This window comes from Rhodamnia argentea, chromosome 2 (genome assembly GCF_020921035.1).
Source record: "Rhodamnia argentea isolate NSW1041297 chromosome 2, ASM2092103v1, whole genome shotgun sequence".
Classification (NCBI taxonomy): Eukaryota; Viridiplantae; Streptophyta; class Magnoliopsida; order Myrtales; family Myrtaceae; genus Rhodamnia; species Rhodamnia argentea.
In genome coordinates, this window is record NC_063151.1 from 3,589,858 (window position 1) to 3,608,211 (window position 18,354).

Here is an 18,354-nt window from a genome sequence, read left to right on the forward strand (position 1 = left end):
TAGAACTCAAAGGCGTTGGGTCCAAAGAAGAAAGAAAATCAAGGATTTGGAGCTCCAACTTGAATAATTGAACCGGCAACAAGATGCTTCAATAGCAAAGAAAACCAAACCAAGGAGTTTGGTATGGAAGAGAGAGGAAAATGAGGGGGTGAGCCTGGAAAAAGTACTTCTTAAAATCCGTTGCATATGAGTGCGAATATAAAACCTTAATATCCCCAGACTATAAGTAGATCTGGAATCTCGAGTTGAGAACAGGGAAATATCAAGATTTACTTACTGGGTCTGACTCCAGGAAGTGAGTATGGAAGGTTTTCCAAGGTTATGGAAGTTCTTCTTGGTTGGGAAGAAAGGTTTTGGAGAGAGATAAGGATTTTTCAGAAAGAGATCTGGATTTTTCAGAGAAAGATCTAAGTTTTGGAGAATATGGAACACTTGAATGCTCCTTCCCCCTTTTTAACCGATGCCTCCCATTGGTTTGAGACAAGATATTTATAGAGGATGAAATGATATTGTGGCTATAGTGAACAGTGTACAGTGAAGTGCTACAGTGTATAGTTAAATGAAAAGCCGCTACAGTGTATCTAATTATCTTTAGAATCTTCATCTCCTGCCAAGTCTATGCTATAGCAATCATCTTTATTTGTGTTGCCATTGTGGTGAGAAGATGCCTAAGATTCTTCATATTCAGATATGGCTTGCTTCAAAAGTTAGCAAAATTATAGCTCTATTAGAGCACTGGCCAGCTTTGAAACAACAATGGATTTGTTATGCAAAAATGGTGTATTGTTGGGATGGTATAATCAAATTCCCAAGCAGTAACCCATGAAACTTGGAAATTTATGAAATATATCAAGAGGGGAGGAAATGGTTCTCTCATAACAACATTTGATAAATATACTTAATCAAATGGTCCTATTAGCTACCACTTATAAAGCTTTATCGGAAACTACTGATCAGCAAATTTCATACCTTTTAATTGCAGGCTTTTCTGGCCAATTAAAAGGATGGTGGGATAATTATCTCATCGATGAACAGAGAAACCAAATCTTAAATGTAGTCAAGGTTTATTTTCACAAAGGAAACCCCACTTTACAAAACGGTGCGGTCCAAACTTTTCAATAGAAGAAGAAAAATATGGTCTTTAGGTTATTAAAATCTTCTTTTCTATGTAAAGGACCTTCGACTTGAGAGAACTCAGATATCGAACTATTGGAAGAGGAACTAGTCCTTCTAGTATCTTCGGACAAATATCAGAATATTGGGATCAAATAAAGGTTTGGTATAATCAAATTATATATATATATATATATATATATATATATATATATATATCCGGTTTCCACACTTTGACAGTCAACTAATGATCACAAAAGTTTTTTTGTGGAATCCGGATCATAATGATCCGGTTTCCACACTTTGACCTCCCATTTTTCCTTTTCTTTTTTCACTTTTGCGTGTTTTTATTAAAAGCCAAAATTAGAAGACAAAAATATGCAAGATAATTCCATTTTTATTTTTTTTTAGTTATTAAGAATTAAAAAAAACTAAGATGACATTTTGTGAGAGTGACAGACCTCTCGCACCATATTTCCGTGTGATATGCTTGTCGGCCCTAAAGTCTACGTCGACATGTATGCGCCATATATCCGTGCGATATGCTTGTCACCCAAAATTCTATGTCTAACATGTATGCACCACATATCCGCGTGATATGCTTGTGCAGGCCTCTTATATTTTTTTCTTCTAATTTTAACTTACAATGAAAATATACAAAAGTAAAAAATAAGGAAAATGGGAAGTCAAAGTGTGAAACCGAATCACAAAACAATTTTGTCGTCATTAACTGACCGTCCCACAGTCTAACTTTGTATGTGTGTATGTATATACATACTGATCTCGTTGAAAAATTGAGCCCTATAGCGCTAGTGTAGTTTGTAATGTTGCTGCACTTGAGAACAAATCCCACTCCAACATGGGCGAGTAAGAGAACGTGCTTAAATGTCTATGCATTACAATCAGCATTGTTTTGGTGTGTGGGCTCACTAATGTATGGACCTAAGGGCATTGAATGGACTATACTCCTATTCACTTGACTAGACAGTTGGGAATCTTGAGCTTCAATTGAATTCATTTTCTGCAAGTGTTGAATTTGAAATCAATTTCTCCGTTCGATGAATTCGAAATCAGAGAATATGAGCGATTGTAACTGTAGTTTGCTTAACTGCAAATAAACATTGATTGCCCATTCAAAGTGACATCCATTCATTATAAATCAGTCTTCCAACACGCGAGTTTGCACAGTCAGATAATTTATTTTCTACAATCGTATGTTTGTCCGCAAACGTCAATTCCTCTTGCATCTCCAATAAGCCATTCTGTCATGTATTCTAACTTTATCCTCGAGAATCTCCAACTTTTGGGGTGACCCGTAATCACTCTGGTTCCTTTAGATACAAGGACTTCAACTTCCGTTCATCTTTGCTCCATTTAACCTCTTCGGACATTATGGTTATGACTTTTATGATCGGCAAGCTTCTTTAAGAATTTTATTGAGTGGACTTTAAGGGTTAAGTATAGTGGTTTAGCTTTGCTTCGGGCCATTGTTTTCTTTATGTGCAGGCCTAGATTATGGGGCTGGTGTCAGAAGAAAGAATACTTGGAATTTTCATTAACATTCGTGTTTAAATCGATTGCAAAAATAGTAGTTTAGTACAAAAATTTTCCGAAACTTTCTTAACCCCCAAAAATAGAAAATAAAAACAAATCACTCTAATTCAAAATGTGTGAGCTTGAATCTCCATTCCTAGAAAATACGATCGCCGAATCACATATTTTGATCAAAAGTAATCTTCTCCTAATCACACGTCATAATTGCTTCTCAACTTGCGTGCTACTTCAAGGATGACCAATAACCACTCTCGATCATTTAGCTAAAGTTATCCCTTGTTCAACGAATCATTTTTTTTTTCTTTTTATTATTCAAACTTCAACTTCCTTTCATGTTTCAAGTTAATCAATCATTGTCACTTGTCCTGAACTCCACCTACCCTCTGTTCGTTGGAGGCTTACGATGGATGAGCTCTTCAGACATACCATTTATCGATTCAATGGGCCTATTGTGTTGGCATGAATCAAAAGATCAATTTGTGAAGGAAGAAACTTTATTCCAAGAAAGAAACATTTAAACCACTTCATTACATCGAGGAAAGTTGATATCTGGTGAAAGGGTGGAAGCAGTTTTATCTCTTTTTTTCCATGACCTTGATGTGCAAGCCTTCCCCGAGGTCCAGAATCGGATTCCGGCGAATTTCACCTCTCTTGACCTTAACGTATCTGATCATATTCCAACAGACAGAAAATGTTAGGAACCACATCGTTTTAGTGAGGCCATCCAATTCATGCGATCGATGATCTTTCTAGGATGTTGGCGTTGAAAAAGGGAGACTAAGTACCTGTATTTCGTGACCAGGACGTGCAGAAAAGTCGCCAAGAAAACTCTCGTGTACTCCGCTCCGGCACATTGTTTCATTCCCCATCCGAAAGGCATGAAATTCTTCAGCATGGCATCCGATTCGCAGTCCTGGAATTGGAAAGCCCTAAACAAGTCAATCACGGTACTACATTGATTGAAATTTTAATCTTGTTTATCTGTCTATAAGTCTAGGATTCCATGTGTAAACCCTGAATCCCCCCTATAAATTCAACCTTCCAGCGCCATGGATTGAACGTAGTAGGATCTTCATACGTCACGGGATCCAAGTGAAGAACAGAAGTGGCTATCAGAACTCCCCAGCCCGCGGGAATTGTGTATCCTAGAAAGAATTCGAACTACCATCAAAGTTCTAAACACAATGTGGTAATTGAAGCACTTATCTATATTCTCGACGCAGTCGCAAATAGGAAGCGCATGAATCGACTATTATACAAGCGACCTACCTTTCCATTCTACATCCCGTTTAGTCCTCCTAAGCAATCCAGGTGAGACGTTTCCCAGCCTTAGCGATTCATGTATTACCTGGTTTTTGAAAGTACACATTAGAAAACAACATTCTAGTTTATGCAGATTGCGCGAAAGAATTTGCCCATTTGGATAGATTGCATACATGAAGTGTGAACGGCATGGATTTGTATTCTTCCCACGTGATCGAGGATCCCGAATGCTCTTTTTGCTTTATTATGGCCTCGTGCTCGTCCTGGAAAAAATACGAGTAAAGACTCAATTAAAAATGTTCGGAAGGATTCTGTTATTCATAGCTCGATGTGTAGTTAGAAAGGCGTACGGTGATTGCTTGCAGTGCTTTAGGATTCTCTTCGAGGAACATCAGAGCTAATGTCAGCGTTGTCGAAAGCGAATCAAAGCTGACAAAGAGAAGTGCGAACAAAAGCTGTACCACCGAATCGTCCGTTAAGATTTCTCTTTGCCCATATCCGTCAATAGGCGAGAAAGGTAGTCGTCATAGTGTTTCTCCGGCGATGAAACCCGAGCTTTTACGATTTCTCGAACGATCGACAACGCTTTCTTGTGGTCCTGCACTGATCCAAATTTACTTCTATGTCTCTTTTTTCATATACTGAAAATCACGTTCTAACGAAGAAACTGGTTCACTTTACCTTCATGCATTTGTAATGTGTTGTACCCGGTATGTTCAAAGGAATTGACATAAGGCCCCGACCAAATGAAAAGAATAGATCGCCCAACTTCTCCGATGATTGTGTCGGATCATAACTTAACAGCTGCTTTGCGCCGAACTCAATTGCCATCTAACGAGAACATCAAAAGCAAATCCGTGTTAGATTTGTCATGTCAGCCTACTTAGCGAAAAGGAGTGTCCAAGGATTTGGTCATTACGGTTGCGGCGGCATATTTTACTTCGACGGATTCTTGGCCTAACCAGCTCTCTATTGTCACTCGAGACACTTCTTCCATCATGGGAAGCAACTTCTCCCTCAGGACCTCCATGCCGAAGTGCTTTAGAACCGTGCCACGGATATACTTGTGGACGTTCGGGATGTTGGTACTGGCCTCGCTCTCCTGCGCGAAGAGCTTTGCGAACGTGTCCAGTGCCCAAGAGTCAAACAGCTTCCCATCTTGCCGAAACACGAAATGGCAGAATTCTGGATCGCCCGACACTACTATTGACCGACCCGCCACGCTCGTCCGAAACGTCTTTCCGTACCTGCATCAAGAGAACAAAGAAGAGGGGGCATTTCTAGGTATTGTTAGGAATTATAAAGTCAGCTTTCGATTGTGAAATGGCCAATGAAATGGTCCGAGCACCTTTGAATTCTCTTCTTGAGGAATGGAAGGAGGTCCTGAGAGTAACTAGGAACCATCAGCTGAAGGCTCTCGCCGATGAGGGGAAGCCCCGAGGAACCAGGAGGAAGAACGCCGTTGCACTTAGGGTTCCTCCATCGGTAAATCCAGTGAGTGAGCCATGCGACGATCAACGCCGACACGCACGTTCCGATCATCCACATCGCTTGTTTCTCCGAGAAGACAAGGTGGTAATGGAGCGCAGGGGGTGATGACCAACACAAGTTGTTCTCTCTGTCTTTATAGAAGCATGTCTCTTTCCGGAGATACGCGATGTGCATTCTTAATCTCAAGTTTATATATATATTAAGCAATCATGGGGTTTTCCGGAAAAAGCTCTACAAATCATGAGAAGTTGACCCGATTTAAGTGCAATGATTATGTAAAAAAAGGTGCAATGATTAGGCGAGCTAGGGTTGACCTGATTATAATAAGTGCAATGAGTCCCAGAAGCCACCGCCACGTGACGTTCTTTAAAATCTGGTGACGGTCATGGAGGGAATTACGTCTTGGAGATATTGTTGCATCTAATTAATTCACCTTCCATGCGAAGGTCTCTTTCTCGAGAAGCTAGATTATTATATATATATATATGTAAGAAAATCATTTTTTCTTGGGTTGCATTTGTTTCGCGAAAAATATTTTCTTGAAAAATATTTTTCCCAATTTTTGATGTTTAGGGATGGAAAATACATGATCAAAGAAAATATTTTCCGATCAATGAAAAACCCCATGGAAAATGATTTCTATATGTGAAAGGAAGGAAATCATTTTCCAATTTCTTCCTATCAAACTCATGCCCTCTCCCCTCACGTCGTCTCAACCATTTCCCTCTTCACGTGGCCTTCTACTTTCTGAGCCGCTCCTTTTTCCTCATCTTCTTCACGCAACCAACGGAGCCGCTGTTGCCTATCGCCGCCATGTCTCCCTCATCGCCTCCTTCATCTACCTCCTCGGTGAGTCACGGAGAGATCAAGACCTCACGAGTTGCAGCAAGCTCATCAGATTTGGAGCTTGTGGCCTCGCGAGTCGGCGTCGAGCGAAGCCTCGTCTCGCTGGATCTGGCGAGGCCGGCAATGCGAGATTCGGCCTCACCCAAGGCTGGTGAGCTCAAGCCGGTGAGCTCAGGCCGAGCCTCGCCGGATCTGGCAATTCAAAGCCTTGCTCAAGGCCGGCGAGGCTTGGCCTAAGCTCGCCGGCCTCGAGTGAGCCGGGGTGAGTTTCAGCTTGATTGTGGCCGGTGGCCGGCAACTGGTTGATGAAGAAATTACAGCAGAAGGAAGAAGCCAACGATCTTACAGAAGAAAGAAGAAAAAAAGGGAAATTTTTTTAAAAAAGGTTACTAAACAGTAAAATAATTAAAAATACTAATTATTTGATAATTTTTTCTAGAGAAATTATTGTCGTGCCAAACGGTAGAAATCGTTTTTCAGACCATTTTCCGACTTTAGCCAAACGATAGAAAATTTTGTCATTTTCTTGGAAAATGGCTTTCTGAAAAATATTTTTCAAAAATACTATATTTTCTACAAAACAAACGGAGTCTTATTTTGTGTATCTCTTTCTTTAATTAGCTAGATTGTTTGAACTACATATAGAATGTACACATATTATCTCTTCATGAGAAAGTAATATTCGACTTTTATGCACTTAGAGTTAGCAAACTCAAAATGAGTTGAAATTTGGTCGGCTGTATGGAAACGAGCCGGCGATAAAAAATCACTACTTTGCTGTGACCGACGTCTTTTTTAGAAAAAAAAAAAAAAAGAGTCGTTTTGATGGGTTTTTAGGCATTTATCGTAATTCCAATGGCGTTTTCATAATTTTGTGTTTCCTATTTTAATTGGGGTTAACACCATATAAAAAAGTGTTTAAGACTCCTAGTGGAAAGTAGCTTTTGGGACATTCTATTGATTTGATAATCGTAATTGAGAGAGCAAGTTGTTCCTCTTTTCAATTTCAATTTTCTGTTTAGCCAATTTCTGTTACGTTTCAGCATTAGACTTCCTTCCGATTTCTCAATTCTAACACGGTGTTAGAGCCTCTTTTCTCAACCTTGCTTTTGCACACCCGTGTCCGACATGCGAAAAGAACAATCGTTTTTCGTTGAAAAATCATGCTGAAAAATCAAATTTCCGAGTCTGGCACGTCCCAGGATCCCAAAGGACCTCCCAACGTTCCAGAAGAAAATCAAATGTAGGAACAGGGGAAAACAGGCCCAATGAGAGGTAATTGAATCCGGTTCAAACTCCAATGGCCATCCATTGGGGTCCAGCCTGATCTTGGACATTCTTTTGGGGCCCATATGTTCAATGGTTTCCCGTCCAGGCACAACCAAGCCCGACCCAAACTGTAATGAGCTCTGCAGAAGGAGCTTATTGCGAGAATAGTGGACCAGGAAGAGGCTCGTCTCCTACTACTGGACCTAACCTGGGCTTTAAACTAGGTTGGCATCTTCTGAACCACACCAGTTCAGGCCCACGGAGTTTTGGGGCGAACCATTGTCTGATGTTCAACCCCGGTTTCTTTCCTTTTGCAGTCGTCGAGCTCCGCCTTATCGCGCAACAACTCTCGGGATTGGAAGATTACTCTGTCGGGACACGAGTGTTCTGGTGGTCTTTCACGACACTGGAGGAAGTGTAGTAAGCTCGTCCGAACGTGGATTGTCAACTGTCTCACTCTGGAAGTCGTTGCCGGACTCTCTCTGACCGAAGACGCAAGATAATTTATCTACGTTGGGCCGTCCAGATTTCTACTTAGAATAGAATTTGATATGATAGGATAAGACATTCGAGGATGTCATCATATCCTATATTGGTGAATTACGGATTTAAAGGCGGATATTCTCATATCCTATCATATCTATTATTTGGTAGAAACCGTATATCAAATAACGGACATATGAATAAAGCTCCAGATTTCACAAAAAATAGCACATTAAAAAAAACTTATGATTTCGATAAATAGCAAAAAGAACATTGTTTGATGTTGTTCATAGCAAAAAGACTCATTACTCCAACTCCATCTAATTCATTGAATACCACGAAAACTATAAACCAAGCTCCAGACTTCATAACAAATAGCAACCTTAGAAAAGAAATGATCCCAAATCATCAATCATGCTCTTCCATCATCTCTTGGAGTAGTAGCTCTACAAATGCCTTTCTCTAGTCTCCTTGAAATAAACAAAAAAAGATGACTATTCTCGGGGTCCTTAACAATTTTGCTGCATAATTTTATTCTATCCATATTATCTAGAGACATTTGAAGAAGCTCCTCATTGATTTTTCTCTTATCATTATCCACATCTCAAGCATGTCCAATACAGCTCGCAATCATCTCCATCCTCTCGTTAGCTTTTTCTAAGAAACAGCCAAAAGTACTTGCAATTTCAACTAACCTAGCGGCCCATTTATCACTTGCTTTAGCCCTTTTTCTTTTTTAAGGATCAGAAGAAGATGATAGTGGTGGCAAGTTTTGACTTGCACCATTAGTTGCCTCATCATAATGATTCTCGCCTTCTTCATGATCTTCTGTTGCTTGAGCTTCTGAAGGGTCTTCACTAAGATTTCCCTTGCCACGGCCTTTTCCAAATATGGTTGCCAGTCGATCATATTGAGGGAGGACTTCCCTTTCAAAGAAGAAGCTCCTGTATAGATCTACAAAGAAGATATATTGCTTTGTTAAAAAAGGAAAGAAAAAAGTACTAAAGAAGAGAAATTAGAAAAAGTTGCACAAACCTTGCAATATTTTTGCCAACTATCCTCCGAATGAATATCTACACAATGCTTTTCGTGATCCCACCCAAAGCCACTTTCACCCTTCAAGTCATATATCTTTTTAGTTCTTCATCTAACAAAGAAACTGATTCACTTTACCTTCATGCATTTGTAGTGTGTTGTACCCGGTATGTTGAGAGGAATTGACATAAGGCCCTGAACAAATGAAAAGAAAACATCGCCCAATTTCTCAGTTGGTGGCTTAGGATCATAACTTAGCAGCTGCTTTGCGCCGAAGTGAATGGCCATCTAACAAGAACATCAAAGGCAAACGCGCGTTAGATTAGAGAAAAGGAAAGACGCTCAAAAAGTGTTTTTGAGCCAAGGATTTGGTCATTACGGTTCCGGCAGCATATTTTACGTCAACGGATTCTTGGCCTAACCAGCTCTCTATAGCCACTCGAGACGCTTCTTCCATCAAGGGGAGCAACTTCTTCCTCAGGACCTCCACGCCAAAGTGCTTTACAACCGTGCTTCGGAAACACTTGTGGACGTTCGGGATGTTGGTGCTGGCCTCGCCCTCCTGCGCAAAGAGCTTTGCGAACGGGTCCAGAGCCCATGACTCAAACAGCTTCCCGTCTTGTCGAAACACGAAATGGCAGAATTCTGGATCGGCCGACACTACCATTGGTCGACTCGCCAAGCTCGTCCGGAACGTCTTTCCATACCTGCGTCAAGAGAACAAAGAAGAGGGGAATTTCTAGGTATTGTTAGGAATTACGAAAATAGAGTCAGCTTTTGATTGTGAAATGGCCAGAGGCAATGATACGGGCACCTTTCTATTCTCTTCTTGAGGAATGGAAGGAGGTCCAGAGAGTAACTAGGAACCATCAACTGAAGGGTCTCGCCGGTGAGGGGAAGCCCCGAAGAACCGGGAGGAAGAACGCCGTTGCACTTAGGGTTCTTCCATTGGTAAATCCAGTGAGTGAGCCATGCGACGATCAATGCCGACACACACGTCCCGATCGTCCACATCGTTTGTTTCGAGGAGAAGACGAGGTGGTAATGGAGTGCAGATGGTGATGACCGATACAAGTTGTTCTCTCTTATCTTTATACAAGTATCTGTTTATTCTTCATCTCAAGTTCACGTATATGTCAAGCAATAATGGGGTTTTCCAGAAAGAGCTCTACAAATCCGGTTCAAGCTCCCCAACGGCCATCCATTGGGTCCAGCCTAATCCTGGACATTCTTTCCGAGCCCATACGTTTGACGGTTTCCAGTCCAGGCACAACCAACCCCGGCCCAAAATGTAATGACCTCCGTGGAAGGAGCCTATTGCGAGAATAGTGGACCAGGAAAGGGCTCGCCTCCACTGCGGGACCTAAACAGGGCTTTAACCAGGTTGGCATCTTCCAACCAAACCGGTTTAGGCCCATCAGGTTTTGGGGGGAACCCATATCTGACGGTCAGCCCCGGATTCTTTCCTTTCGTCGGTGCTACCTGCGGCCGGCGGAGCCGGGCAACCATCTGTACACGTTTACAACCCATGGACCCAAGCTCCGCCTCATTGAACAACCACTCTCGAGATTGGAAGATCACTCCGTCTGGTCACAAGAGTTCTGGCGGGCTTGCACGACACTGGAGGAAGTGCATTAAGCTGGTCCAAACGTGGATCAGCAACTGGCTCACTCCAAAAGTCATTGCCGGGCTCTCTCCAACCGAAGACGCAAGGATAATTTGGGAGAGTATTCGGGAGATGTATGGAAAGCTAGATAAGTCTAAAATTTTGCCCATAACCCAAGTCCTACTAGAGCTAACATGTTATGAGCCATAGATTTTCACAGGAATGGACCCCACAATAATTATTAATTATTTGTTATTTTGTAGTCCATAATAGACTGTTGATCTCACAGTAGATTAAGAATAATCATATAATCATTTCTCATAAAAGTATAAATTGTCATGCTCAACTCTATTTCATATTTTGATAGGCAAAAACACATCATCATCCTATTTAAGGAAAAAATTACCATAACAGTTATAAACTTATTGCAATTATGTCACTTCGGTTCCAAATTTCCTTTTTTTTTTTTTTACCGATTCGAGTTCTAAACATTTTGCATTTAAGTCAATTCAATCTATTTGGTTAGCGGCACCGACGTGGCACCGAGGTGGCAAATTTTTAATAATATTTTATTAATTTAATAATTTTCGTAATTTTAATTATTTTTTATTTTTCGCTTCCGTTTTTTTTATCTTCCTTCTTTGCGGTCGGGCGAGCTCCGGCCACCCTGGCCTGGCCTCGCGCAAATCTAGGCGATAATAGAACTGGTTTTTTGCTCGCGCAAAGAGATGCTCGTCTCGGTGGATTGTGACGATTCCCCGATCGGAGACGGACACGGTCGAGACTTTTCAAAATCGTTCGTTTTCTACTCCTTCACCACTTGAAGGCCACACCTTCTAGAATTTCTTCTGCATCACCGTCGGCCTCCTTTTTCCTCCCCCCCAAAAAATAAAATAATAAATTCAACTTCAACCCTAAAAAGAAAAAGAAAAAAAAATGGAAATCAGTTTGATGCTTCTGTCTCGCAGTCATTTTCCCAGTAAACTCCAATCGAAATTCGGCAGTGCATCGATGACTTTGCTTGCCCCGACGAAGGTTCGTTGTAAATATTAAAATTTTATAAAAATTTTGCCATGTCATTGCCGGCCATCGAAATGGATTGAATTGACATAAATGTAAAAGATTTAGAACTAAATCGACGAACAAAAAAGATTTAAGACTGAATCAATACAAGTACAATAAATTTAAAACTGTTTTGATAATTTTCCCTTCTATTTAACTTGGGTCCATCCACCGTTTAAAAATCAGTTGTCATGGGCTTCAACCTTTATACCCGTTGATTGGCAGCAAATGGGAATGCAAAAGTCAAAGCAGCAGGATGGATTGAGAAACCAGAACTGTTGTTGAACAAATTAACCCCGTGTCTCTCGTCTATTCCACGAAAAATAACTTTTATAAAAATATTTTCTAGAATTTCTAGCATTCAGTTCACAAAAAATAAATTAACCAAAGAAAATAGTTCTTGTCAATGGTAAAAGTACCTTCAAAAGTGAGGAAAATTATTTTTGAGAAAACCATTTTCCTTTTATTTTCTCCTAAATAACTTCACATTCCTTTTCTTTGTATTTTTTTTATTCTTTTTTCTTTTTATAAATAAAATAAAATAAATATAAAGTATAGGATATAAAATATCAAAAAATAAAGTCAAATAAAATAATTTTTAAAAATGGATTTTTCACTTACAAACAAAAAATCACATTAGAGCGGGTTGTGCCACATAAAGCGGTCGGGTCCATGTTAGCAATTTCCGATTAAACGACGATGTAGAAAATCAAATGACGAGAAATATTGTTCTTACTAAGCAATGGAAAATATTTTTTCAATTAATTTTCATGTTTCAGCCGAACACCAAAAAATATTGTAATTTTTTTGAAAATGGCTTCCCGAAAAATATTTTTTTCCGAAGAATTGAAATTGGAATGAAATGACAATTTTTGGACCGACACACAACTTCTGTTGAATTAAAATATCACCTCACGTGATTCTAGGCCTAAAGTTAAGGAATTAACATTTCCTTGTGCCCTAAAAAATCAAGGTGCAAACCCTTTTCTTTTTTTCTTTTTGTAAAAATTGTTACTGACAAATATTTTAAATATGATAGAGAAAAATGTCACCAAAAATTTCAAATTGTGTCCGTGCGCATTTACTCAAAACTTTTATTTTTACACCCAAGAAGCCCTTAAACCTGTGCATGTATGCCACATCTACCACAAACTTTTTTTATGCCACCTATAACTTCAATCTGGTACTCGTTGGACACATTTATCTTCCGTTAAGATTTCATTAATTAGCATCGTTACTAATCTCACGTGGCTGTTTAAATGGACGACCGAAGGGTGTCAAAATGACTCTCACATGGCAAAAGTATATCAGTTCACCATATGTTGTTCTTTTATCTTTTTCTTTTCCTCCCCCGTGCTCTTCCTTGATTTGCAGCTGGCCGATCTCCTTAAGATTGCTTCGCTTGCAATACCCTTGCTGAAGATATATTGACATTAGGTACTCTTTCGTATAGCTAGGGCATAAGGTGCAATGCCAAATACGACATCGTATAAGTGATTATGATGACATAGACAGTACGACAAATGCTCTATATCCAAGAAACAACTGACCGATGACAAACGACAAAACCCTACTTGCCCCTCCAGTAATGTTGGAATGTTCCTGCAATTATATCCACGAAGCCTTCCCCCTCGGAGACAAAAAAAAATTAACAAAAGTGTATGCCTCGGTTTCATCTATTTCGCCTAAAATGAATGATTTAAAAAATATTTTTAAATATGATGATTTATATCGCTTATAAAAATAGATGAATAAAATTCTTTTTATGGCAATAACTATTATTGATAATGAAAATACTTTTGTTTGACTGATTAATTCTAGTTATACATATAATTACTTTTTAGAAAATATTTTCGAAATAATTTATTTTTCGCTTAATATACGGAGCGGGTGAGGTCCTCTTTAATTTCTACGGTGGTCAAATGAATAATGCGATTTCACCATGTGATACTTGCACGCTTGTTTTTAAAAAGAAAAACCCTGCATTAGTAAACAATGATATTTTTTTAATCGAATTTTCCTTTTATTTCACTGTATTATACTACCGTTGCTTTAGCTTTACTTGTATCAATAAAATATTTCTGTGCGGATCTTAACTGTTAAGATTCGGTGCACAAACCACAAATGAAATAAAGCATAAAAGTGAGAAAAGAAAAATTGACATAAAGTTTATCATGGTTTACCCTTAAACTAGGAGTTCGTCTAGCAGAGGATTTCACTATAATTAGCACTTCGCATCTCTCTGTTACATCTCTCATTACAAGAGAAATAGATATTATATAAGAAGAGCTATTCATGAACCCAAACCCAAATTACCAATAAAAAAATATGGGTTCAAACTATAAAATCCTTCCGGCGGCTCGAGCTATCCCGCTGGGCAAAGACTCCTATGCTTCTCTGTTGATGGAGAGTATGAACCACACCCCAACATTACTAAGATAGAATTAAGTTTTTTCAACAAATATATTCATACAATTCCAATCCTTTCACCAATTAATATCTTTGAAGATCTCAAAAAACCTTTATCACTTGGTTTTTTTCTTCTTGGAAATCTATTTGCCGATGAATTAGTACTTAGTAGTAGCTGGTGATCTTGTTTCTTTAATAGCTTCAGTGGTTCCTATTCCTGTCACGTTGATTGCATTATTTGCAAGTAGAATTCAAGCTTCTCACGGGAAGCAAGTGAAAAGAATGTTATGTCTAGCTCAATTCAATTGTTGGAAGTAAATTACAGAATAAGAATATATTTCCATTCGAATTTTTTTTTTCATTTTTTTAAGGGAAAATTCAAAAAAAGAAAGACCCGAAATCCTCTCATTTTATCAAATAAGGGCCCCAAATGAATTCTATTTTAAATAAAGGTCCGAAGTGCTCTCATTTTCTCAAATAAGAATCTGAAGTTGCTATAAAATTGCAAGAAAAGGCCTGATTTCAAGGGCATTTTCGTCTTTCTACTTATTTGATTTATTTTTTATTAGACTTTTCTTTCATATGTTTTCTAAAAAATTAACCAAAAAAAATTTAAAAAAATAAAAAAAATAGAGAAAAAATGAACAAAAAATCAAAATGAGAAATGACGAAAATGCCCTTTAAGCCATACCCTTTTTTGAAACACAATGACCACTTCGGACTCTTATTTGAAACATACTATGCCACTTCTAACCCTTATTTAAAACAAGGTTCATTTGGGGCCCTTATTTGAAAGAACAGGAGGACTTCGGGCCCTTATTTGAAATTTTCCATTTTTTTTTATTATGATTTCGTTTCTTCATATCGAACATGCATTCGGGCCTTGGTGGTGGTGTTGCTGAATTGGATTATTCAAGCAATAGGATCGGATTACTGGTGCTCTGGATGGCGGAGGAAGGTAGGCCTCACCAGATTTCGATACCAGTGCAGCAAACTCTTCTACGTGGAGCACTAGTACTCCAACCGGCGTGATTGTAGCTCCGACTACAAGACGGCCAATCGCGAGGTGGCAATGAGGGAAAGTCTGGTGGTCAAAGCCACGAAGATTGTTAGAGTCCGATGATTAAGAGAGAAAATCCAAAGGAATTGGATGAGCCGAAGGAAAATCAATTCTGAGGATCGAGACCGGATCTCAGTTGCTTTCTAAAAAACGGTGATGGTAAACATGTCGGATGGAAGGTGGAGAAGAAGTGATATTATTTATAAGATTGAAATCATTTTTCAAATTAGATCCAAATGTTAGAAAGCGTTTTGGGCCACATATTATCAAATAAATAAAAATTACCCATTTTTCAATAAAATATTTTTTTGGAAAGCATTTTCCTTTATTATAGAGTTTTTCCCCAAATAAATACAATCTTAGAAATTCTAAGAATCGCCGTGAAATAGCATACCATCTTAGCCTAGCCATGGAGGTCCGTCATCTGTGGACGGAGGCCTGACGGCAAGAGCTCACGAAAGTGGCGGTCGAGCGACGTCTCGGCAATGGACGGATGGCCATCATCCAGCTTCATCTTCCGTATCGATATGGCTGGGTGCCTTGGGAAAGAAGACCAGAGCGGGAAAAATGGAGAAAGGAGAAAAACCATAAAAGGAGAATACATCTCCGCTCGTTCAGTGGCTTAAGATGTGTTCTCAGATCAACTTCGACATTTACATCTTATAGCCATCTGGAAGAAAGAAATCATTCTAGTCGATCCAGAACTAAGCTACCAGCGTAAACTCGAATTGACGGGAAGACGGGAAGAGCACACGCATCTTTTTAAGTCCAGTCTCGGCAGAAAACAAGTTCATTTAAAAACAAGACAAAGACGACGCATCAATCCAAGTAATATCCAACTGCAACCAGTCCAATTTATGCTAATATGTAAGTAAATTAACAAATAAGAGGCTCTCAGACTGAGGTTCTACTCATCAAAATCCTGATATTGCTGAAGGACCTTGGCGCAGCCGGCCATGGGCTGGTCCATCACGAATCCCATGTTGTTGACGTATCGGTCGTCTGAAGCGATCCCGTTGTAGCGAGTGAGGATGACACGGGCGCGGTCACGTCCTGCGGCTGGCTTCATGCAATTGGGCTGTGGGCTGCTCAGGAGCATGGCATCGCAAAGCTGACCCTGGTGATCCTCTGAGACGAACATCTTGTAGGTTCCGGTGGAGTCCGTGAACGCCTCCTGGCTATACAGGAGCTTCATGCTTGTCCTGTCCTTGCATTCCACTTTTACCTTGGCACCTGCCGAATCGGTCCAACAGAGAATGCGGTTCAGCAAAGTAATCTAAAGAGCAACACAGCCTTACGGACAAAAGCGCCCAACTATAGGATGAGACACATCCAATATCCATATGTCAACCAGGGCCACTGTAACAATCATGAGTTTTGTGCAAACAGACACAAAATTGTAACTCTCATTCTCTACTTGCCACAAAAGCTTTCTTGCATGTCTAACAAGCTCAAAGATTGTTCCAATTTGACCTAATGATGAAATGACATTGCTCCAACTTTTCTAGTTCGCGGAATGAACTGCTCAAGAATAAAAACTACAAACTGCAGCAAGCAATTCGCCAATGGAGTTTAAATTAAACGTCCCAAAACATCAGGCGGGACAGGTCAAGAGGTTCTATTGACAAGGGATGGGCATTTGCTATTCCAAGTTGCAATCTCTTTCCAACTAGCACTCACTGAGGCTCGACAGCCACCATCGAATCATCTATGTCCCGCTTGAAATGCAGTCGTAAAACGTCCAAAAGGGTTCATTGCTCACTCAGTTAGCCTCACCCAATTTCCAGAACTTGCAATCCACACCAGATCTGCCTAACTCAACACGATTTACTAAAGAAACGACTACTGCAAAACCCTAGGCACAGTTAAACAAATCGCTTTCGTTTGACAAGTTCAAAGTTGCAAATCTGCAGAATCTTTCCCAACTACCCTCCCATAATCGAAAGAGACAACGACATTCAAGTTACACCGCCCGCACAACTTAGCCGCCACTAACAAGTAGCAATCAACTAGGACGCACTCACTATTCAAGACTCAGTCATCCACCGCACTCCACCACAACAATCGGCACCCTAGCAAGCCACAGACGCAACAATGCAGCAACCGTACACACAGATCGCACCATCCGACAACCCGATCTACACCACATCTGCCCCAGATCTAATATGAAAATACCGTGGAGCTACCACAAAGCGACCACAACAGTAACAGCAGACTGGACGCTCCGTCTTCCGAGAAAAAAAACGAGCGACAATTTTAGTGCTGCTACTCATAAGTCAAAATGGGTCAGTGAAACGGCGGTTACCGGCGATGTAGGTGGAGGCGGGGGTCTCGAAGCCGGCCTGGCAGGTGTCGCAGTAGACCCTACCCATCACCGCGAGCGGGGCCCTCGTGGGGCGAGCTGCGACGGCGATAGCGGGGAGCAAGCAGAGGGCGAACAGAACAGCCAGCCTCGCCATTTCGTCCTCGAAGATTCTTGCTTTGGTCGGGCGATGGTGGGAATCAGGGAGGAGGACGAGAAGGAGCGAGTACACAAGGAAAGCGAAGAGAGATGATGGACGATATAAAGGAAAGGATCGAAGGGAAGAGGAAAGAGCAAAGGACGGCGGGTATCTGGTGCGGTAGGGTGTATGGTGTTCCGGTGCTGGATTTTGGCACGGGCTGCTTGATTGGAGGACTGAAGTGGAAAAGTCAAAAGCGGAGGAGAACGGAGGGCGTGATGAGAGGGAGGGACGTGGGAGGGAGGAGCAGAGGAAAAGGACTGGACAGGGGTCGTGATTACGGTTGGAGTGCGAGCTGTCAGCTGTCGGTGGTCACATGGGGGCAGTCATGACCAATTCATATTGAAAAAGATACACCGTTAGATGAGATGGGCCCTAACGAAGCGTCCACATGATCTAACGGTGAGTGTGAGTAGGCATCTCAGGACCGCCGCACAGGAAAACCCTGATCGATTGATAGAGAGGAGAAGGCAAGGAGAGCTGTAATCCATGATGCCGCGTTCGGCGGAGCCAAAATGTTTCAAAAACCGCGTATGAGTTAAAGAACAAAGGAGGCCATTCCTTTCCTCGTGGGCCGGGCCCAAAATTGATGGGCTTTCGTCCTCGCGTCGTGATTGCGAAAAATAAATAATTGGCAAAATGATACTAAGACTGTCAATATT

At 40.6% G+C, this 18,354-nt stretch overlaps 1 protein-coding gene and 1 pseudogene across 1 annotated transcript; both read right to left on the reverse strand.

Moving 5' to 3' along the window:
- Window positions 1–3,082: 3,082 nt before the first annotated feature.
- On the reverse strand, window positions 3,083–10,134 carry LOC115748941 (annotated as a pseudogene).
- A 5,795-nt stretch (window positions 10,135–15,929) lies between these two features.
- Window positions 15,930–17,751, reverse strand: LOC115748987 (pollen-specific protein C13). The gene is made up of 2 exons (XM_030685662.2): window positions 17,497–17,751; window positions 15,930–16,424 (listed from the first exon to the last, which is right to left on the reverse strand). Exons 1-2 carry the CDS (start codon window positions 17,648–17,650, stop codon window positions 16,099–16,101), a joined length of 480 nt encoding a protein of 159 aa, XP_030541522.1. The 5' UTR covers window positions 17,651–17,751; the 3' UTR covers window positions 15,930–16,098.
- Window positions 17,752–18,354: the final 603 nt, after the last annotated feature.